The sequence below is a fragment of the Aspergillus fischeri genome, genomic scaffold (genome assembly GCF_000149645.3).
Source record: "Aspergillus fischeri NRRL 181 1099437636264 genomic scaffold, whole genome shotgun sequence".
In the NCBI taxonomy this organism is placed as follows: domain Eukaryota; kingdom Fungi; phylum Ascomycota; class Eurotiomycetes; order Eurotiales; family Aspergillaceae; genus Aspergillus; species Aspergillus fischeri.
Window position 1 is genome coordinate 499,247 of NW_001509762.1, and position 21,907 is coordinate 521,153.

Sequence of the window (21,907 nt, forward strand, 5' to 3'; positions counted from 1 at the left end):
CGGCACACTGCATGTCAATATTGACTACCTCTAGCCTAAGTACCGTGGATCATCTATTGCCCAATTTCTCCCGCAGCCTCTTGGCCGCTAATTCTCCTAGTCGAAGCATACTGCCCCCGTTCATTAATTCCAGTACGGACACCTCCACTCCTAAATTCTGCTTCCACCAGTTCCGCACCTCGATGGCCACCAGGGAATCTACGCCGGCCGCGGACAGAGTTAGCCCTAGGTCTAGGGGCTCCTCGTCCTCCCTGCGCATCAGGAAAGTCGCCACGCGGTCCCGGACTTCACCTGCCAAGAACTCCGCCGCAGCAGGCTGATCCAACTGGCTTGGGTCAGCATTGACAGTCGATAGGAACGGCTTGATTCCGCTGGTCGTTGCTTCATTATCACCCGCAACGGTCTCGATGTTGCGGTAGATGGACATGCGCGGGTCACGTTTCCAAATGATATTGTTCTGCGGGTGCATGATGGGCAGTCGGCATTCGAGGGCTTGAGTCACTTGGCTTGGGTTCTGGAACTGCAGGCCTGTGGTCCCCGACTGTGGGGAAGCTGCTGGGGATGAGATCGGAGCTTGCGAGGACCGCGCGATGGTCAGCTGGAGCGTGTCGAGGAAGTCTTGTTCTGTAATGAGACGGCCGGCGCTGGCTAGCATGGCGTCCTTGGCTGCCGGTGTGCGGCTGATGTAGCCCACGTCGTTGACGGCGCCGATGTCCATGACCGATGCCCGGAGACCGCGCTCGTGACGGTACTGGACGAAGGCGTCCAGGAAGGTGTTTGCAGCAGCGTAGTTTGCTTGTCCGTAGTAGCCGACCATGCCGCAGACGGAGGAGAAGAGGACGAAGAAGTCTAGTTCGTCGTTGGGAACTGCGTTGTGCAGGTTCCAGGTTCCGTCGACCTTGGGCCGGATCGTGGCCTGGTAGGTCTCGAGGTCCATATCCATGACCCCGATGTCGCGGAGGACCATGGCCATCTGCATCACGCCTGCAATAGGCATGGGCGCTTGCTCGATGGCGTTATGCACCACGAGAGGATCGGCGACATCGCCTGCCCATGCCTGCACGGCGCAACCCATTAGATTGAGCTCATGAATGAAGGCCTGATCGTCGTCCGTCTTTCCGGCTGATCGTGAAAGGAAGATTAGGTGCTTGGCGCCGTGCGTTGCCATCCACGTAGCAATAGCTTGCCCAAGACCACCCATGCCACCGACCAGGAGGTAGCATCGGTCGCCGCGGAACGAGGGTTTGGAGATTGTAGGAGCCCATGGAAGTGAACTTTCGGCGTCGGGGAACCTGATCACGACCTTTCCAATGTGAATACCTTGTTGCATGTAGCGAAAGGCACTTTCGACACTCTCGGCGTCAAATAACGTGATTGGCTGGACAGGCGCGATGTGACCATCGATATACAGATCCAGCATCATCCTCATCAATCGAGCGACGGCAGGCTTGTTGAAAACGGTGTACCGCGACAAATCGGCGCCTATGAACGTGCGATTGTCTTCGAACTTGCCCAGAGCCAATTGACCTCGTCCGATCATGTCGCGCTTGCCAATCTCCACCATGCATCCGGAGGAGGCTACACACTCCCACGAGGTGTGAAGCAGCTCACCGGATACAGAGTTCAGCACACAGTCAACCCCAACACCATCAGTAGCCGCCATCAAATCATCACGGAAACTGGTGTCGCGGGAATGGAAGATTCGATTACGCGGGATTCCAAACTCTTTGACCAGGAACTCGGCTTTTTCTTCTGAGCCCACGGTGCAGTAGATATCCGCCCCTATCCACCGAGCAACATTGATGGCCGCTATACCAATGCCCCCTGCAGCAGCGTGAATCAGAATAGACTGACCCTTGGCGAGATGCGCCTTGTCAAACAGCCCCAGAAGCACGGTGACATAGACGGCCGGCATGGTTGCCGCGTCCTCGAAGCTGAGATGGTCGGGTATCGGCAGTACAAAGCCTCCAGGCCGTTGCACTTGGGTAGCAATACCGGTCGAATTCGTCCCGATCAGCATCACCTTATCCCCTGGCTTGACATGATCGACGTCAGTGCCGACTTTGCTGACGTAGCCAGCGCCTTCCAAACCAAAGGTGTTATACCCGTCCCCGAGAGCATCGACACTGTTGATTACACCCATGGCAATGAGCACGTCTGTGAAGTTTAACCCAACTGCCTTCATTTCAACCTGGACTTGGTCTGCAGGGAGCTCCGGAAGAGACCGTCCACTCCAGTGAAGGGTCTGCAAAAGACCTCGTTTGCTGATCGTCAGGGCTTTGGTGTCTGGCGGCGCAGCAGTGGCCTTCAAGGCGCTTGGGATAGGGTACCAGTGGAAGCGTCCAATGTGCACTGCCCCGTTTACCCAGGCAAATTCCATGTCTGGATCTAATTCAGCCATTTCATCTTTGCACCTTTGCACTCTTCGGAAGACGTTCAGAGCTGCATCTGCTGCCTCGGGAGTGCCGATGTTCTCAAGCTCTAAAGTCGCTAGTGGCATATCCAGCTCAGACCGGATGGTCCTTGCCACTCCGAGAATCAAGGCTGCGTGCGGATCCTTCGCGTTGATTTGTGCCGGTGGAGTAAGCCAAAGCACAGAAGCTTCTTGCAGAGACTGAATCGTTTGTAGTAGAAGGTCCCAATCCTTGTCAGTGGGATCTTTCAGGAGGGGTCCGTCGAGGTCCACGAAGGAAATCAGGTCTTGGTCAGCAGGCGGTTGCTCTTCTGAGCCCCATTGGTAGTGTTGAGGACTGTAGCCCTTGTCGCATAGCAATATTTCCAACTGAAGCGCAAGTGGATGAATCTGGGATTGGCCAGAAAGAAGGCTGACTTGCTTCTGATACTCAAAATGCATGGCGGGTCTGGCGACAATGTTGGCATTGATATGATAAGGTCTCTCGTTGTCAAATGTGACCGTCTCGCATCCACTGAAGCCTGCGGCACGCAGTCTGGTGTCCCATTCCTCTGGAGGTAGGAATGGTCCTTCGATACGGCCGTCTGCCTCGCCGAGCCACCAGCCAGAGAAGAGACCCTACCAATGTTAATTATCTGCGGTAAGGGAAGTGAGGGCCATAATACTAACCATTATAAACACCATGCAGTTTGTGACTATCACTGTTAGCTTCTGGGAACGATTTGGCTGCCGAAAGATACACTCACTTGGAGATAGCTCTTGCAAGAAGAGACGACCCTGAGGCGTCAGAAGCGTCCGTACATGACTAAGGGTATCATGCAAAATGGGAGTTGCATGAAGAACCTGAGCTAATATCAGAGAGTGTGCTCACAATGTCAACTCATAATGTAACCTACATTCGAGGCAATGACAAGATCATATTCCTCAGCGTTGAAGCCCTGTTCCAGCGGATTTCTTGAAATATCAAGCGTCTTGTATTCGATTGCATCGTATTGCTTGAATCTTTCTTTGGCAGCAACGAAAAATCCTGAAGAAACGTCTGTAAATGTGTACTGCAGATACAGTCGCTCCCCGAATTCAGACTGGAGGTGTTTGAGTATCTTCGCTGTTAAACCACCTGTGCCAGCTCCAATTTCGAGTATCTTCATTTGAGGTTGGGTGTGGCCGAGTAGTTGAAAGAAATCGCTTACATCCCAAATATCATTCATCCAGTCGTAGATCGAGGATAGTGTGCCGTCATGAATCAGCAGATCCAAGAAGTCGGTCTTGCCCTCGAAGACGTTTGCCAGCTGGTCGTAAGAGCGCCAAACAGCTGCTGCGATTGCACCACATCCTGCAGCTCGACATTTGTCGAGTACCTCTGTTATGAGATTACGACGAGCCTCGGTGGACATATTCACTAAGTCTACCGAATCCTCGACGAGTGGGTAACCTGGCTGCTCAAACCTGGGGCATTGCGTCGTGAGCCACCTACGATATCGCTCGAAGTGCGGTTGGGTCGCGGTGACCCCCTGAATGGTTTTGTTCGCTTCCACAGCGCACAGCAAATAGAGCCGCTCAGCGAGGGCAAGCTGTTCCCGGACATCATACGTCGGACGTGTCAGCTTACTGGCGTCAAGGAGGGAGAAGTCCGGCTTCCATTGTAGTGATAGCGCCGTCAAATCAGGGGGGCTTTCGTCTGATTCTAGCGCAGTGCCACGGAAGCCCTTCAGGAGGAATACCAGATTCCCGTCGTTTCCGACACCGTAAGATTGGCCTTGTGCCACATTACGGCCAGTTGTTGCGGTGCTGATGCGTATCTCTTTACCTCTTCCGTCACCAACAAATAGCTCTTCGATGAAGGTTGGCAGGAATAGTTGGTTGAAGGCGCGGTATTCACCCTGGAATGCGGCCACCGTCCACGTTTGCAAGACGAGGTCGAGGGTAGCTGGGTGCAGAGCGTACAACGACTCGAACTCATTTCCCGGGCGATCAATGATGTCGGCCGCGGCTTTCTTCTCTGTAACACCAGCAGTAATATTCTCAAGTCCCACAAACCGAGGCCCATAATTTAGACCTACTCGTGCCATGGTTGCGTACCATCGAGGAGAAGAAACTTTTCTAGGAAGCGTCTCGGGTATTCGCGTTGCTGAGGCAGGACGGGCAGATGCGCGGCCTTTTCGTACCAGTCCTGAACAATGCTTGTTCCATCCGGCACCATCGTACGAAACAATCTGGAATTCGTACCAATCGCTGTCAAGACTCGTTGTCAGGCGTTGGGGACGGAGCGTCGTAACCATTTCAGTTGCCTGTTCCTCGTGTAGAACAAGTGCCTGACGAAGATCAACATTCTTCACTGTATAGTCGCGGGTAGTGTCATCCCCAAGTTGATAAACCGCCTCGCCCGCCATGGCAATGTAACCGGCAGCCGGAAAGATTATGTCGTTTCCGACACAATGGTCCCTCAGCCAGGGTACATCTACGATGCGTACTTCGTTTCGCCATGTCGGCACCAGATCCGTCCCTTCAAGTGTACGGACGCCCAGCAAGTCATGAGGAAGGTGTTTGCGAAATCGCCAATTCTTCATGACCCTAGTTTCTGACCAATAGCTTCGCTGGTATTGCCATGGGTATGTCGGAAGGTCTGTCAATACGGCAGCATTGATAGGTTCCAGAGGAATCTTAATGGTCACGCCCAACGTGTACAGCTGGCCCACGGCGGATAGAAATGAGTCTGTGTCATTTTTGCCTCGCGATAAGGTTGATATATATTGGACCGAGTGAGATGCTTCTTGACAGATTTGCCGCAATGGGCCTCGTAGCGTCGAATGCGGACCGACCTCGAGAAGTACCACCTGTGGTGAGTCTCTTAACATTGAATTCACAGCCGAGCGGAATAGCACAGGTCTTTCTAGGTTCTCTTGCCAGTAGCGAGGCCCGAATTGGAACGCTCTGGAAAGGACCTTTCCGCCATGCACGCTAGAAAAAAATGGAACCTTGGGTGGGCGAGGATCCAGATGTTTCGCAATAAGGTTATGATATGCGTCACCGACAAGGCGCATGTGATCTATGGAGTGTCAGTATAATTAGTCGTAGGTCAGACTTGGGAGGCGTAAATACCTGAATGATATGCCATCTCCACGTGCAGTCTTCGAACAAAAGCATGCTCGTTCTTCTCCTTAATGTCGGCCATCACCTTCTCCAGGCTCTCTATATCACCCGAAAGAGTGACACTAGAGGAACTGTTCTCGCAAGCAATTGTCACACCTGGAAGGATGAATGGCGTAACTTCTGCCTTTCCGAGGCTAACGGCCGCCATTCCTCCCATCTTTTGTGGCTTCTTGCAGATATATCCGCGATAGAACGCAGTGGTGAGGGCATCCGCCTTTGTCAAAGAGCCTGCAGCATAGGCCGCGGCTATCTCACCACTAGAATGGCCAACTACTGCCGAGGGAGTAATTTCCCACGTCTCAAGTAGGTCGACAAGCGACAGCTGCAGAGCAGTGCAGATTGGCTGGGCGTATTCCGCTTTCGCGAGGATAGATTTGTCGTCACAGTCGGACAGAACATCTGCTCATTAACTTTAGCGACAATACAAGCAAAAAGGGTGATATGGTAAGACTTGCCTTCGATCGACCATGATGGGGCATGTTCTAAGCTTTGTAAAATCCTATCCATCGACCGGATGTTGCTCATGAACGGCGGGTAGTCGGCCATCAGCTGTTTTCCCATATGGACCCTGGGCCTGTCAGTACTACTGAACAGAACAGATAAGTGGAGCAGTGGTTTACCATTGAGCGCCCTGTCCGGTGAAAACAAATGCTACTTGGCTCTGACTCTGACAGGTTGTTGCCACAGGCTCAGTGAGCGGTGCTTTGCCATCAGTCACACAGAAAGCTCTGTGTTTCAAGTGCTCTCTTCTCTCTGCAAGGGTATAAGCGACATGCTGCAGGCGATTCGGATGCACGAGTATATAATCCTGGTGATTTTTGACAATTTGCTTCAACGACTCTGGATGCCCAGCTGAGAAGACTAGCACTGTTTTCGTCTGCTTTGGTTCCTGGAGCGCTGGCGGGATGGAATGTGTGACACCAAGTCCGAATGAAGCAGCCGAGTCAAGAATGAACTGAGAAGCTCTTTGTTAGAGAGAAAATTTGTTTCGTCTAGGCACCGGCTTACATGGACATTAGATCCACCGATCCCATAAGAATTCACACTCAACCTCTCGGCGCGATGCTTGGGCCAGGGACAAGGCTCGACAGGGCTCGCTGTTGTACGCGCTTCGCACTTCGGCCGTTGCTTTTCTTAGCACCTCCGGGTTTTTGAGCAGGTAGTACGTTGTCCCTGATAGTGCTGTCGCGGTTGTTTCCGTACCGGCTAGGAGTAGGAAGTTGACGTTTGCTTCGACCTCACCGTCCGTCAGCTCGTCCGCAGTTCCTTTGCTTCGGAGTATATACGAGATGAAGTCTGGCTTGTCGCGCAGGATTCCCCGCGCCAGCCGCTCCTCCGTATGGACACCGACGTACTGGAGATGTCTGAGTCTGGCCTCCTTCAATGCCCGCGGGGCAAACAGTCTGAGGAGCCGCTGCACGTCCGTGTATGATGCCATGGCCCTGGCATAGGGGCTTATCTTGATGCTCTTCCAGAATGCGTCCACCCATGAATGATAAGCGGAGTCTTGGAGGCAATTGAATGATCTTCCAATGGCCAAGTCGCCGATGATATCAAACGTGGTAAAGTTGTACCACTCCACAAGATCGATCCTGTTGTCCTCTGCGTCGGCTATGCCCCGCAGTCGCTGTATAAGCAGATCAACATAGTGTTTGACGAAAGGCTCCTGGTCGCGGAGAGCTTTTTCTGAGAACGCGTAGGAGAGAGCCTTTCGGATGCGCGGATGGTGATCCTGGTCTGCTGTGAAGATGCTAGGGCTCTTATCCCGAGAGAGCTGGATGAGGCCGTAGAAGGATGGGTCTTTGGGAAGGGCGTTCTCGCGGAACCCGTAGATGTCCTTCCACGCTTCTGCGGAGATAAAGGAGAGTTCGTCGGGTGAATAGCGGACGACCGGTCCGTATTTGGCATGGAATGCCTTGATGGATACGTCGAGAGTGCCTCTGATGCTGGCAATGTGGCGGAAGATGTAGCTGGTTTGCCAGAGTTTGGGGCCGGGGAAACGAGAGAGAGGATGTAGGTAGATGTTAGAAAGACTGTTCAGAGCGGCATACAGGACGAGCTGCGTAAGAAGTAGGTTCTGTGTCAGCTTTTCCACACCTGGGGTTGTGAATTGAGTCCTTACTGAGCCCAGAAGAGCCTGGAGGATGTTACTGAAGTTGAGAGTTGACAGTTGACCGACAGCTGAGCTCTCCATGAGGAACGACATCTTGCCTGGTATTCCTTGATGATTGCGTGAAAGGGATGTGAAAGTGGTCTGACTCTTAAATATAACTCATAGCGGAAGCCCTGATATCACGTATATTAGTCGTGCTCAGGTGAGGGGCTCGCGTCCACTGGTTAGTCTTCACCAAAAATGCCGCAGATAGACGATGCATATGTTGGCTATTCTGGCATATACTTCGCTGAAAAAATCGGACATATCCACAACCCCTGCTGGTAGAACCCATTTCCCTACTCGTGCCACTTATTTACACACATCACACAGTCGCTGACCCTACATCCCGGATTTGCCGCAGAATTTCAGCACTATCATATTCCGAGTAACCTTCGTTTCTAAACAGGCATTGGGCCAGTGGATTAATGATGGCCAGGGTGCGCATGGTTTCCGCCTGCGACGCTTCTACCTGCGATGCAATGTCCTCGAGCATTTTCGCCGTGACCGACGTATTTCTCCTTATCAAAGAGTCATCAGCAGAGGCACTTCCAGTCTCAAATAGCAAGGACGTACACCAGATTGGCCATCTTCGTGGAGCAAAGCAACAATATACCCGGTCCCAGCCTGTCTGCGAGTAATAACCAACGCTTGCCGTACTTCTTCCGTTCGTGAAATTTGGCCCGCAAGTCAGACTGACGTTTGTTACTCAGATTTCTCCAGCCCTCGTGAATACTTTCCAAGATTGTATCGATGATTCGAGTTGCGTCACCCCGACCAATGGTTGAAGCTACTGTCGCTTGACGAGAGTCATTCTTCCAGCTTTGATGCGTCTTTGTGTACTCCAAATGAAGCCGAATCAATGCCATGCGATTTCGAATGGCATCATCACCCATCCGCACATCCAGCTGACAGACAGAAGAGTAAGCCAGTTCAAGGTCTCGGTACCGAGATGTTCCCGCAGAAGGGGACAGGGATTGACACGTCTCGTGCCACAATCCTTCTCTCGTCCAGCGGGGGAGCTCAGACTCCAGCCATCCGATGTGGTCCTCACAAAGAATATATTGGGATACCGACTGGACCAGCGCATCAGAGGAATTCGAAATAATAGGAGATAATTCCAAAAGCTCCTCGAAAACGGTTGGTTCTTCTTGTGGGAATGGAGGTGGAACGGTTATATTCTCGCGCGATGAAGATCTCGGGTTAAATGACACTGGATGATGCGAGGTAAGACTGTTGCTGTTGATCGGTTGAGTACGAATGTCGACCGGAACCATCGCAGATGGAAACGTGAGCGGACAGTTTTGATAATGAAGTGGCACGGCATCGAATGTGTTCAATCCGTTTAACGGAGTGCATGGTGTATCTGTTCCGAACAGTGACGAAGTGCTACAAGCAGATTGGCTCGTCTGGGAGGAACGTTCGGAGAGGAAAGAGAAAATGGAGGTATTTGAACTTGTGGTCGGGACTGGATCATTGACTGTCCTCTCTCCTTAGTTCTGTTGAAGAGCACTGGAAAGAGCTGTGATACATACGGTCCAAAGGTGCAGAGGATTCAAATGGCAGCAAGCTCGCAGTCGTCATGAAGCTGTCAGGGCCCAGATCTTCAAAGGCGTCTCGAGAAGTGTCCAATAAGTTCTCTAGCTCAGTTCCTTGTGAGAGGGGCCCCTCATTCGAAGGCCAACTCCCATACGCGTAATGAGAGTCGTCCAAAAGTTCCGGCAAGTCAATCTTTTGCCATAGGAAGTTGTCCCGCTGGAAGTTCCCTTGGATGACAAGAAATCCCCCACTCTCTGTGTTGTAGTGAGCATTGATATGAACTGGTCCAATGGATGTTATACAATGATGTCTGAGAAAAGTACGCAAGCACTGCATGAACTGCAATGTGTTAGTGCTCTCTAAGGAGCAGGAACATTGCGGGCTGTCAGTCGAACGCATCGTGACCTGTCAATTTTCTAGCAATAGGGACCTCTCCAGGAGCAGCAGTGACCGCCATTGATAGGTATATTTTGCTTTATATAACGCATCACAATGCATTGTGTTGGCTGCTCCTCATTGGCGAGGAGAGCCCAGTTGCATCAGCATCGAAGCATCCTAACAGAAAGCGGCCGATAATGGCGTATCCCAAAGGGTGTGGATATTATCGATATCATGTCTGGGTCTCGATTGGCCTGGACATATACAATTCGGACCTCCAAATTGAACTAGAGCTGCATGGCCTCGAAGATGGCAGATGCGAAAGAGGGGTGGAAGGGCGCTTGGCCGGAAAACGGAGAGAATCCCTGGTCTTTCGAGGCGTTGGTCCATTTATGTATTAAATGTCCGGGAGATAAGCCAGGGGAGGACTTTTTAGTGCTTGCTCTGCGCCACAAAGAATCAACTCGAGAAATGGACCGCCCGATACTGGCTTGTCTTCTCCCTATGGACGATGGGGCATCCAGATATTGATAATTATTGGCTTTCTGGCGCTCCTGATGGACAACTGAGCGGATGTAGAAGTTGTGGACGCCTCCAACTGGATACACCATCAGCAACGTCCAATCGATCCTCAATCACAGCCTAAACGGCTAGACAGGGATGCATGACTCGCCTTTTCCAAGCATGCCAATCACGGTTAGAAAAGGCTTCGCTCTGCCCCATCCAGACAAGCATCTGTAGCGTCCGTGTCTCTCCCCACCCAGCTATGCTTGAGAACACTCTAACAATGATAGGCATGAGCTATATAGGTGTCAGACTCTAGCCGCCAATCAATCGAAACTCAGTCGACTGGGATGTCTTTGAGAGCACGTCGATACCTTACGTTGTCGCATATCCGATAGTCGAACAAATAGGGACCACCTTGGTTTATTTGGGAAATTCTTTTCTCGTCGACCTTTTACTTCAGACGAAAGCTCGGCCTTCTTTATGGTCACTTTACAGGTTCATATCCATTCTTCGTTTCTTCGCTAGCATGGCAATTCAATCAGCATCGGCTCCTTCTGGTGAGAAAGGAGACGGTAATGCTCAGATTCAGTCTCAGCCTGTCGGAGCTTCCTCATCTGGAAGACCTTCCCCTGATCCAAATCTGGTGAGCCTCCCTTCGTGGCAGCAGATTTTCTTTATACAAGGAGGAACAATCTTCAAATCTAACAGAAGGTCGGGTAGGTGACGTGGGATGGTCCCAACGACCCTGCGAATCCCAAGAACTGGCCTGCGCGTCGAAAATGGATGGTCTTCATTCCTATGTCCCTGTTCAATCTCTTGAGCTCAATGTCCTCGGCCACGGTTGCCCCAGCTCTGGAGGCAATCGCCGATGATCTCAAGATTCGTTCCCAAACACTGCTCATCATGAGTCTTTCCGTGTACCTGCTCGGTAGTGCAATAATTCCCCTTGTCAGTTCACCTCTCTCCGAGATGTACGGACGAGTCATGATTCTCTCCGCTGCGAACATCTTCTATATCATCTTCAATACTCTTTGCGGGATTGCCAAGACGCAAAACCAGCTTATTGCATATCGATTTCTGGCCGGGTTAGGGGGCGCTGGTCCTTTCGGAGTATGTATCTCTAATGTGTTTCTTGTCACTAGTGCTAATCTGAGCTTTGTGTAGATAGGGAGCGGTATGAACAGTGACCTGTTCCCTCCACAGGACCGATGGAAGGCCATGGCAGTATTCACCCTGGCTCCACTCCTAGGAACGGCTATCGGTCCCATCACCGGGGGTTTCCTTGTTCAGTATGAGTCCTGGCCGTGGTGCTTCTATGTGGTCTCAATTGCTGCCGCTGTTGTCCAGCTTGCCGCGTTCTTCCTGCTTCGTGAGACATACGGTCCTGTTCTATTACGAAGGAAATGTGCTCGCATGCGCAAGACCACTGGAAATTTCAACCTCCACACTGAATACGATGGCATGTCCTCGACTGCTTTGCTACATAAGAACTTGATCCGGCCATTCTATTTGCTAGCCACGCAGCCCATCATCCAGGTGCTGAGTTTGTATCTGGCTTACCTCAATGGCATCTTATACCTGATGGTTGCTACGTTCCCGGACGTCTGGACAACGATCTATCATGAATCAGACTCAATTGGATCGCTGAACTATATTTCTCTCACAGTTGGAATGGCTATCGCAACGCAGCTGGGGACTCGGATTGCTGACCGCGTTTACCAACGACTGCGTGCTAATAATGGAGGGGTGGCTCGGCCTGAATTTCGCTTGCCGATTCTCTGTGTAGGAGCATGCATTGTCCCCATTGGACTCTTCTGGTATGGTTGGAGTGCCCGGCCGAGCATTCACTGGATCATGCCGTAAGTATTCTCTTGTGGATGGATGGTCAATCTACCGTAGGAAAATATCGCTGACCCCGAGAAGTAACATCGGTGCCGCCATTTACGCCGGTTCTACTGTTGTACAGTTGGTTTGTGTCCAAAGCTACCTCATTGACACATACCAGCTTTTTGCCGCAAGTGCCATGGCCGCCGTCATGGTTCTACGAAGTCTGTTAGGGTTTGCATTGCCCTTGATAGCCCCCAGTTTGTAGGTTCTCCCCATTTCTAACGCAGTGTAGAGAGCTCTACTAACATATAAAGATATACTACCCTCGGATTTGCCTGGGGAAACAGTCTACTGGCGTTCATTGCAATCTTCATTGGAATACCTTCACCACTGCTCCTGTGGTTTTATGGTGAACGATTGCGTGAGAAGAGCACATACGCACGAAATACCTGATGACATTAATCCCTTTTTCGATAGGTAAGATTTTCAGGTACTACCGTCGGTTGGTATTATCTAGGTTAGGAGTGTAGGACAGATGGTCTCTGAGGTGATACTTACTCAGGGGTACAGATACGACATAGTGGTACTGAGGAGGATTGGTTGTCGCATGTCACGTACACTGACAAGTCTAGTCTACTTCTATATGCGTCTATCTATATAGGTATCAGGTATATCCAAATGTAAGGTACATGTACACTAAGTGATTACTTCCCTTCAGCCCTCCAAAACAACCACCCCAGTCCAATGACAAACTTGAACCCAGCCGCCATCCACAGAGCAGACTGCATCCCCCCACTGCTCCGACTCAACCACCCGCCCGCAATCGCCCCAACAAGCAACATCACCACTCCTCCAACCCTCCGATTCCGCTTCGCATTCGACGCCGGCCCCGCCCCCAGCTTCGGATCAGACGCAACATCGAAATACACACTCGTCAGCACAACCGCCGGAATCTCATTATACCCCAGCGCGCGGCTCGACGTGATCGACCCCGCAGACTGGAACGCCAGCAGCGCAATCGGGATCAGCTCGAGGAAGAGCGGGCCCCCCGTCAGCGCGGCGTCGTCCTCCGTATGCGGGATCAGATCGGCCTCGATGAGCGACACGGCGATGACGATCAGGATGGTCTGCACCATAAAGGAGGTGAAGAGGGTGCCGCGGCGGCGGGCGCCGGTGCGACGCGTCACGTTCGAGAAGATCATCGCGCCGATGAAGAATGAGACGATAGAAGTCAGCGATTTGAGCCAGCCCCAGGGTTTGCTGGTCGGTTGGCCTGAGGCGCCAAGGCCGAGGAAGATGGTGTTTCCTACACTACGTCAGAACTGAGAAGGTGATGCTTGGGTGAGTGAGTCATACCCGTCTGCATGGCGAGGAAACACGACCAGGCGTTGTAGGCGCTGCTGTCGCAGAGGCCTGTGTTCAGGGCGAGGAGCAGACAGATGAGGTCCGCGTAGGTGGGATCGACGGATTGCGCCCAGCGCTGAGCAAAGGTCGCTCGTTGCTTTTGTGATTGTTGCGACACTTGGTTCACTTGCTGGGGGTGCGCTTCTAGGTCAGGCGCACCAGCGGTTTTGTCGGCCATTGTCGCGGAGCACAGCCAGATTCGATTTTTTGAATTTGTAATCCTTGCTGTGGACGTGATACACTCCGTAGCCGGCTGTCAAGCGTCAATATAAATCGTCCGAAAGTGACAGCGGCGGAGCTGGCCGAGGGCGAAAATTTGCGCGGATAGGGAAAACAGGAAAACCGGAGAATATCCGACCAGTAAACACGTCTTATACTCTCTCTGTACTAGTCTGGCCTGCAGCTATGACTAGATCGGCAAGATATTCGCTGCCTGATTTTTAGGCTTGAAGCTATTCATAAAAGGGCAGGTGTGCTCATCGAGAGCTCCGATTGCGAATATGACCTCCTAATGCTGGATTGTTATTTGTCAATGCATTGTCGTGAAAATGCTGAAGAAGCTGCCAGTGAGACAATGTGGGTAGGGCCCACCTCCCCGCATACATAGGGCTGAGGTTGGGGCATATTACGATCGGGAGTTGTCGGTCCTCGGTAGATGGATGGAATATAGAGTCGCAAATGAATGGATATTCATTTGAAGCCTATCTCCCTACTTCGTGATGTACGGAGTGTATTATTGATTGATGACTTCATTGTGCTGTCAGGCTTCGAGGCATCAATGCAACAAGGCAACCTGGATCGTACGACAAATAGAGATCAGATGAGAATAAACATTGAGCATACCCCGGACGAGATCAGTCTGACTACACACGATCCAGAGCATTAGGAAGAGTATATGTCTCAAAGATCTAGGCCAGTCCACCACCTTCGGTTTGCCCACATATGGTCGAGAGACTGCGCACATGAGGATGACACCTTGGGATGGCGACTAACTTCAGTGACACAATTACATTATGGTCATTCACTGCAAGCAACACATCCTGTGTTTGGTACAGCTGCTTCAGTAGCTGCATCCTCATACGATAGTGCATGGAACAAGATCCCTTGAAAGACGTAGCAAATCCCTCAGGAGTAAATCGCGCAGAGGCACGCGACTCCAGTCCAAATGAAGTCAAATGATATCACTCATACAACAGCCAGTCATGACATGTCCTCGAGAATATCAGAGAATCAGTGGCACAAATGATGGCTGCAAATGGAATGGCCACGGATGATATCTCTGTGCGGAGAAGCTGATATTGCTGAGTGTGGGCGTCATCGCCGTGTCATCAACGCCACCTCCATTGTGTGATCGAATATAACAGCGACGAATCGGGGCAACTTCTTTGTTCTTCAAACAAAATCTGAGAGATTGAAGTTGCACCAGAATAACATTATATTGTTGGTGAGTAAGATCGGCTAGCTCGCCCCACGTCCTTCATCTTGAGAAGACCTTCAGCAAGAGGACTTAATGCCTTGCCAGCTGATATTAACTTCTTCAGATCACACAGGTCACAGTCAAAAATGGCAGGATCGAAAACTGAGAGCGCTGTGCGCTTCCCCGAAAGGGACAGCCAGACCCGTCGTCTGCGCAACCAAACCACCCAAGACAAGAAGGCTGTGGCTCGGATGCAAGATCAGGGTGCTTCGGCTCAAGCCAGGGTTGCGAGGGCTACTCATGCCGGTGAGGAGTGGACGCCAGTCGAGAACTTCGAGACCGCCATGGACCAGGACGGCAACCCAGTACCTGATCCCGCGTATACCGACTATGAAAAGATGAGGCAGCACAAGGGTGGCGAGGACGAGGCTGATGACTATGTTGCTGCTAATGCAAACTTTGACTAAGTCGAGGATGCCGTTGCACATTCCAGTCACTCAATACGAAGGACATGCGAATTCTTGTCTCAAGGAAGAATGTGTAACTTGTTAGTACGTCGCACTTGCAGGACGAGAGAGTTGCCTTTGGCATATTCGCGGAGGCCGTAAAATACGAAATCAAATCACCTTTACCACTCTATACCTCACCATATCTAGTAGTCATGCTTCAAGAGTAGTCCGGATCGATAGGTCATAGTTTGAGGACCACGCCCTAAGATTGTGTCTTTCAACGCCAGGAGTTTGTTCAAAGAGCTCATAGAAGCGGTTAACCAGCGTGGATACCGAAGTCCGAGGCTTGTATTGCTGCGCTTGCAGGCAAGCCGTACTATGAGGAACAGAGTTGCTTTCTGCAGTCTTCCCGAATTAGTCGGCTTTCTAACACCATTAATACACAGACTTCTTGTCTTCAGGAATTAAAATCCGCAATTGACTGATAACGGCGTTGTATGGCGGGGCTGCGGTGATACCCAGAATGACAGCCTGATTGCTATGGCAACCCCTGACAGCAGATCGGGATCTTAGTGCCTCAGGCGCCCACAATCCCATTCTGGCAGAATCCAAACGTTGCCTGAGAGTATCCAGCTTCATTACAACAGGAAGTCCACCTTAGGTGGAATCAACTTGTCATTGCTGATCGCCTTTGCGACTTCAGGCCTTTTCCTTTTGGATCTCATCTCTATGCCGTTGCTGCATGTTTCTTTCTTTCAAATTCCATTGCAGAAGCCCCTCGGATTTACCAGTATCTCTGCTTACCCCAATATAGGCGGTACGGTTGATGAATCCAACAAGGGACAAGAGATCTTAATTCACTCCTGCAATTGACTCAAGTCAGACCTTTTCTCTTGCGTTGAAGGAAGGCGCTGCCAGCCACGACTTGTTCATCCTAAGCTTTTATCGACCCTCGTCTATTCACGACCAACTGCTGCAACTTCACTCCTTCCTTCTTTTGTTGGTACAGCTGTCTGTATGTACCATCGCCTTATTCACCGCCACCGTGAGCTCGTCACTCATTTTGTACATATATTAGAGGAACGCAGTCAAGTCATGGCGCTGGACCCACGCTTCTACCACCATCTCGGCCACCACACCGGACCTGGCTCCCACATCTCCTCCTCGTCGTGCGGTGCCTCAGCAATCACAGGCATAACCAGCCCTTCAGCTATGTCTACTTCCGCCTCCGCGGCCACGTTGCGCTCTACAGCCTCCGTTCCGTCCCTTCGCGCGAGAGAAGGCGTCGCTGTCTCAGCTAGACGTTCGGATGGCGTCTCGAGTCCAACACCTGGGGGTAACGTCAAAGTCGTCGTCCGTGTGAGGAAGTTTTTACCTAGAGGTATGGTCGCAGCCGGGAGGCACAGGTACAGGCAACGATGAAGTGAACTAACCTTGGCCTGAATGGCAATTGAATCGTATAGAAACCGAGCGCAATGCGGAATGTCTAATCGAGATGGATCCTCACACACAAATGACCAAGCTCAAAGCGCCCAGTGTTGACCCAGAAGACGAAGGAAAGCCAAAGTCTCAAGCTCGCGGCAAGGTCCTGGAGGACAAAGCGTTTGTTTTTGACAACTCGTTTTGGTCCCACGACCCCAATGACGAACATTACGCTACCCAAGAGGACGTCTACAACTGTCTTGGCGAGGAATTCCTCGACCACAACTTTGAAGGATACCACACTTGCATATTTGCGTACGGGCAGACAGGTTCGGGAAAGAGTTATACCATGATGGGGACTCCAGAGCAACCTGGGTTGATCCCTCGGACGTGCGAAGATTTATTCCAGCGTATCGAAAGTGCAGAGTCACCTGATGTCAGCTACAATGTCCGCGTGTCTTATTTTGAAGTGTACAACGAGCATGTTCGCGACCTGCTGGTTCCCCGAACCGACCCTCCGCATTACCTCCGCATTCGCGAGTCTCCCTCAGAGGGCCCCTATGTCAAAGATTTAACAGAGGTTACTGTCAGAAACTACAACGAACTGATGAAGTACATGCGCAAGGGCGACATGTCTCGCACAGTCGCGAGCACCAAGATGAATGACACATCTTCCAGGTCGCACGCCGTATTCACCATCACCTTGAAGCAGATACACCACGACCTTTCGACAGACGAGACGACTGAGCGCACGGCCCGAATTCGCCTGGTCGATCTTGCAGGATCTGAACGAGCCAAGTCTACTGAAGCTACTGGTCAACGACTCCGGGAAGGGTCCAACATCAACAAGTCGCTCACTACCCTGGGCAGAGTCATTGCGGCTTTGGCAGACCCTAAACACGGGCGTTCTGGAAAGCGCAAAGGAAAGGACGTGGTGCCGTACAGAGACTCAATACTCACGTGGCTGCTCAAGGACAGTCTTGGTGGAAACTCGAAGACCGCAATGATCGCATGCATTTCTCCCTCAGACTATGAGGAAACCCTTTCCACCCTTCGCTACGCGGACCAAGCGAAGCGTATTCGCACTCGTGCTCGGGTTAATCAGGACCAAATGTCTGCCGCGGAGCGTGATAAGCAGATTGCAGAAATGGCGGAGACTATCCGAGCCCTTCAGCTAAGCGTAAGCCTGGCCACTGCTAACAGGAGGGAGACCGAGATTCAGAACGAGCGACTCGAAGTCTACCAGCAAAAGGTAGAGAAGATGCAGAGACTTATGGAAGAGACCAAGATGGTCAGTGAGTGCAAGATCCGGCAACTGCAGACCGAAAATGAAGCGCTTCGCAACCATCTGAAACTTGCACTGGACAGCCTCAAGAATCCCATACCCCTGGTAACAATCGAAAAGCGCAAAAGCGGCTTATCTGCTTTGGGAGAAGAGAACGGCAGCACAGATGACGGGGTCAACGAGACCCGGCCGCAGTCACCGATTTCTGATGCAGGGCCGGAGCCCGATCTCATCTGGGAAGATGATGACACGATCCTCATCGAGGCTAGTCAGGTCAAAGCTCAGGAAATGCAGGCCGACATGGAAGATTTGCTGGTGGATTTGAACATGTTCAAACGCAAACTGGCCACCGACCATGAACGATTTCGATTCATCCAAAAGCACGAAACTCGCAAAAGACGTCGTGCGTTGCAAGTTGTTTTGGCCAATAATCGCTAGGATATGACGCCCGAGACGACGATTTCAGGGAGGCTTTTTGTTGTATATTCAAGAGCAAGCAGGAGTTTGGACTCTGGAGTTGCATGGAGTTCGTGGTTATCTGTGCTTTTGAAAATTGCCACAGGATACTTGACAATCACAGTTAGACCCTTGGAAATTCTTTCGAACCTCCTTCAAGTCTCTGATGATGAATATCTGCCGGTGAACCATTTGTTAAAGGGCTTCTTGTTCTTACAGCGTGTGCTCTTTTGTGCTTTTTTGCAATGAAACGATGGGATGATATTATGCCAGTACGATACACGTTGACGAATTGGTTTACGAGATAATAATGAAGCCAATAATTTATTTTCTGCATAGACTCCCAAGTATGAACCTAGAAAACATTGATCGGGATATCTAAAGTGCGAGTATGCAGCCTGAATTATAGGGCTGCTTTAGTGCCGGCCTTGGCCTTTCCTCTTTTGGGCCTCTGACTCAACTTCCGACTGGTGACTTTTTGACGCTTTCGATTCCGCGGACTTCCCTCCTAACCCCACAATCACCAAGAAAAGTCGCCAATGCCCCTCTCCCTTTCGCTGTCGCGTTAAATTAATTGAGTTCGAGATGGCGACTCCCATCAATCCACCAGTACCTTCGTCAACATCAGAATCTGCCACTACCGCGCCGGCGCAACAACAATCTACCTCCGAAATGCAACCCCAGCAACAGCAACCGCCCCGCGAGCCCAAAGGAGCCGCGAAGAGCGCCTCAAAACCCGCCAAACAGTCCCAAAAACCCAAAGAGGGCACGTCCGCGGCCGATGGAGCCTCGCCGGCCGATGCAGGATCCCAGAAACTTACGCCCGTTGAACTAAAGAAGATTGCCAAAGCAGAAAAGGCCGCCCGCAGGGCGAAGGAGAGGGCCGAGAGAGAACAAGCCGGCGGTGCGGCGCCGGCGCAGGGCGCCAATCCCCCGTTTGCGAAGAAAGGGCAGACGGGTGTTGGGGGGGCTGGTGGTGCGGGCGGGAAGGACGCTGCTGCTGCGCAGTCGCAGAAGGGACGGGGGTATCTGCCGCGTCGGGGCTCTGCGCAGGCTGCTGGGGGTGCGGAGCAGAAGAAGAAGCAGGAGGATAAGAGTGTGGCTGTTTTTGGACACCTGTATGGGCAGCAGCGGAGGACTACGGTTGCTGGGGCGGGCAAGGAGGTGCATCCTGCCGTGTTGGCTTTGGGGTTGCAGATGAGGGATTATGTGATTTGTGGGAGCAGCGCGCGGTGTGTAGCGACGTTGTTGGCGTTCAAGAGGGTATGTTTTCTCCTCTCTCTCTTCTTTGTTGATTATGCTGATATGTTCTTCTCCTCAAGGTGATCGAGTCCTACACAACGCCTCTTGGTACCTCCTTGGCTCGTCACTTGACTACCCACCTCTCCCACCAGATCACCTATCTCTCCACTTGCCGCCCTCTCTCGATCAGCCAAGGAAATGCTATTCGTGCGCTCAAGCTGGCTATTTCCTCGATTGACCCGTCCGTCCCGGAGGCCAGTGCCAAGGCGTCGCTAAGCGACTTTATCGACAGTTTCATACGCGAAAAGATCACTGTTGCAGACCAGGTCATTGCGGACAGTGCGGCTCAGAAAATCCAGGATGGCGATGTAATTGTGACATACGCCGGCAGCTCGATTGTCAAGCAAACTCTTCTGACCGCACACAAGCAAGGCAAGAAGTTCCGGGTATCCATCATTGACTCTCGTCCGTTGTTCGAGGGCAAGAACTTGGCTCGGACATTGGCCAAGGCGGGTCTCGAAGTCCAGTACTCGCTTGTCAACGGCATCAGCCATGCCATTAAGGACGCTACGAAAGTGTTCCTCGGGGCTCACGCGATGACCAGCAATGGTCGGCTGTACTCACGCGTCGGCACGGCGCTGGTCGCCATGTCTGCCAAGGAGCGGGCCGGTGGTGTGGAAGTCCCCGTCATTGTATGTTGTGAGTCCGTCAAGTTCACCGACCGAGTTGCTCTTGACAGTATTGTCGTCAATGAAATTGCCGACGCCGACGAGCTGGTAATGAACGAGCCGTTGCAGCAAGTGACAGGTCTGCCCGACCCGGCTGCCGTTGCTCAACCAGAGCCCAAGAAGGGCAGCAAATCTGCTACGAACCCCAGTCCCTCCGAGTCTACTGCGGTCACACAAGGCACTTCGCCTCTGAAAGACTGGAAAGACACTCGCAACCTGCAGCTTTTGAACATCATGTACGATGTGACACCGGCCGAGTATGTTGACATGGTCGTTACCGAAATGGGTAGCCTGCCGCCAAGTGCCGTCCCAATCGTGCACCGGATGAGCACAAATTTGTGAAGTTATCCAAAATAAAGACAAACGAATCTGCTCGTTTCGTGATGGCACTTCTCTGGTGTCATGGACATGGCAGAAAATATAATTGGTCATCTAAATGATCACACCGCGGTGGCATTATCTAAGATGAAGGATGATAGCTGCGTCAGTGGGCAGGACTACGGCAAGTGTCCGTTGTATCGAATCTGCATCCTCCATGGTTTCGTTCTGGGCAAAGGGTCTACTACTTGGGGTTGACTATTCCAATGTAATGATATTCGGCTTTTCTGAAGCTTAGCAGGTCAATCAAAAAAAGTTCCTTACATAATTATGCTCCTTTGTACGCCGTAATTGGAGACAGGATGCCTCTACATCAAATGTCTTGAAGATAGCTGCCTGAGGCAACAAAAAGAATCGATCCAAAGGCGGTGGAGTGTCTAGATCTTATCGCTCATATTGTTGTATGTCCCCTACCTTTGAGTACTCTCAGCTTGCCCAAACAGATATCCAGTGAACCCACATCCGCCTCGATTGCATTTAAACTCGTCGAATCCCATCACAGCAAATTACTTAAATAAAGGATACGATTTCGACATTCGCTGCAATCCAAACCGCAATTCAAAATGGTTAGCCCATCACCAACACATCCAAACAAACCACCCCGGGTGACAGTAACTAACCCCGAACTACAGAGCAAAGACTCCTCCCCCACAAATATCCACATGCATCATCCCCGGCTAGCGGATTACTTCGAGGAATTCACCCGCCCACACACCTCGCAAACAGCCAACATGACCGCATCCGCGTCCGCCTCCCACCTCTACCAGCACGGCTACAGCCACGGCGTCACGTACGGCTCCTCCTCGCCGACGCTGGTCCCGTCGTACCTGCCCATCGAGGAGATCTACGTGCTGCCGCAGTATCAGCCGCCCAATCCCGAGGATGAGGATGATGTGGTGCCGGACCAGCATGCGGCGTTTGGGATTACAAGGGCGATGGAGCGGAGGAGGGAGCCGGCTTGGAGGGATTTGGGGCTGGAGGGGTTGGTTGCTGGTTGTGGGAGCGGGGTTGGGAAGGGGAAGGGGGTGAAGGTCAGGGTTAAAGAGGCGGGACGGCTGATGGGTGGGAAGAGGACGGTTTGTTTGCGGTGATGGTGCTCTGTGTGTGGGTTGAGGGGTCATTTCGTGTTTGGGTGTTACTTTGAGAGCGAGGTGTTGGGG

General features: G+C 51.8%; 9 protein-coding genes across 9 annotated transcripts; 5 read left to right on the top strand and 4 right to left on the bottom strand.

Annotated features, from left to right (window-relative positions):
• Positions 1–49: 49 nt before the first annotated feature.
• NFIA_073990 (putative polyketide synthase) lies at positions 50–6,518 on the bottom strand (the record flags this gene model as incomplete). Its single annotated transcript, XM_001259379.1, has 7 exons — positions 50–3,031; positions 3,083–3,114; positions 3,160–3,256; positions 3,310–5,459; positions 5,513–5,962; positions 5,989–6,131; positions 6,184–6,518. Coding segments are annotated over 7 exons (6,189 nt in total), but the record flags the coding sequence as incomplete, so codon positions are not given.
• Positions 6,519–6,578: 60 nt separating this feature from the next.
• On the bottom strand, positions 6,579–7,769 carry NFIA_074000 (cytochrome P450; the record flags this gene model as incomplete). Its single annotated transcript, XM_001259380.1, has 1 exon — positions 6,579–7,769. The coding sequence occupies one exon, from the start codon at positions 7,767–7,769 to the stop codon at positions 6,579–6,581; it is 1,191 nt and encodes a 396-aa protein (XP_001259381.1).
• Positions 7,770–8,040: 271 nt separating this feature from the next.
• Positions 8,041–8,584, bottom strand: NFIA_074010 (uncharacterized protein; the record flags this gene model as incomplete). Its single annotated transcript, XM_001259381.1, has 2 exons — positions 8,041–8,236; positions 8,292–8,584. 2 exons carry the CDS (start codon positions 8,582–8,584, stop codon positions 8,041–8,043), a joined length of 489 nt encoding a protein of 162 aa, XP_001259382.1.
• A 2,081-nt stretch (positions 8,585–10,665) lies between these two features.
• On the top strand, positions 10,666–12,419 carry NFIA_074020 (putative MFS transporter; the record flags this gene model as incomplete). Its single annotated transcript, XM_001259382.1, has 5 exons — positions 10,666–10,782; positions 10,860–11,249; positions 11,304–11,998; positions 12,063–12,227; positions 12,281–12,419. The coding sequence occupies 5 exons, from the start codon at positions 10,666–10,668 to the stop codon at positions 12,417–12,419; spliced, it is 1,506 nt and encodes a 501-aa protein (XP_001259383.1).
• A 251-nt stretch (positions 12,420–12,670) lies between these two features.
• On the bottom strand, positions 12,671–13,548 carry NFIA_074030 (YoaK family protein; the record flags this gene model as incomplete). The annotated part of the gene is made up of 2 exons (XM_001259383.1): positions 12,671–13,272; positions 13,323–13,548. The coding sequence occupies 2 exons, from the start codon at positions 13,546–13,548 to the stop codon at positions 12,671–12,673; spliced, it is 828 nt and encodes a 275-aa protein (XP_001259384.1).
• A 1,385-nt stretch (positions 13,549–14,933) lies between these two features.
• Positions 14,934–15,254, top strand: NFIA_074040 (uncharacterized protein; the record flags this gene model as incomplete). Its single annotated transcript, XM_001259384.1, has 1 exon — positions 14,934–15,254. The coding sequence occupies one exon, from the start codon at positions 14,934–14,936 to the stop codon at positions 15,252–15,254; it is 321 nt and encodes a 106-aa protein (XP_001259385.1).
• A 1,077-nt stretch (positions 15,255–16,331) lies between these two features.
• Positions 16,332–18,381, top strand: NFIA_074050 (kinesin-3 family protein uncB; the record flags this gene model as incomplete). Its single annotated transcript, XM_001259385.1, has 2 exons — positions 16,332–16,617; positions 16,700–18,381. The coding sequence occupies 2 exons, from the start codon at positions 16,332–16,334 to the stop codon at positions 18,379–18,381; spliced, it is 1,968 nt and encodes a 655-aa protein (XP_001259386.1).
• Positions 18,382–18,984: 603 nt separating this feature from the next.
• NFIA_074060 (translation initiation factor eIF2B subunit delta) lies at positions 18,985–20,711 on the top strand (the record flags this gene model as incomplete). Its single annotated transcript, XM_001259386.1, has 2 exons — positions 18,985–19,662; positions 19,722–20,711. 2 exons carry the CDS (start codon positions 18,985–18,987, stop codon positions 20,709–20,711), a joined length of 1,668 nt encoding a protein of 555 aa, XP_001259387.1.
• A 599-nt stretch (positions 20,712–21,310) lies between these two features.
• NFIA_074070 (Apc13 domain protein) lies at positions 21,311–21,838 on the top strand (the record flags this gene model as incomplete). Its single annotated transcript, XM_001259387.1, has 2 exons — positions 21,311–21,313; positions 21,380–21,838. 2 exons carry the CDS (start codon positions 21,311–21,313, stop codon positions 21,836–21,838), a joined length of 462 nt encoding a protein of 153 aa, XP_001259388.1.
• Positions 21,839–21,907: the final 69 nt, after the last annotated feature.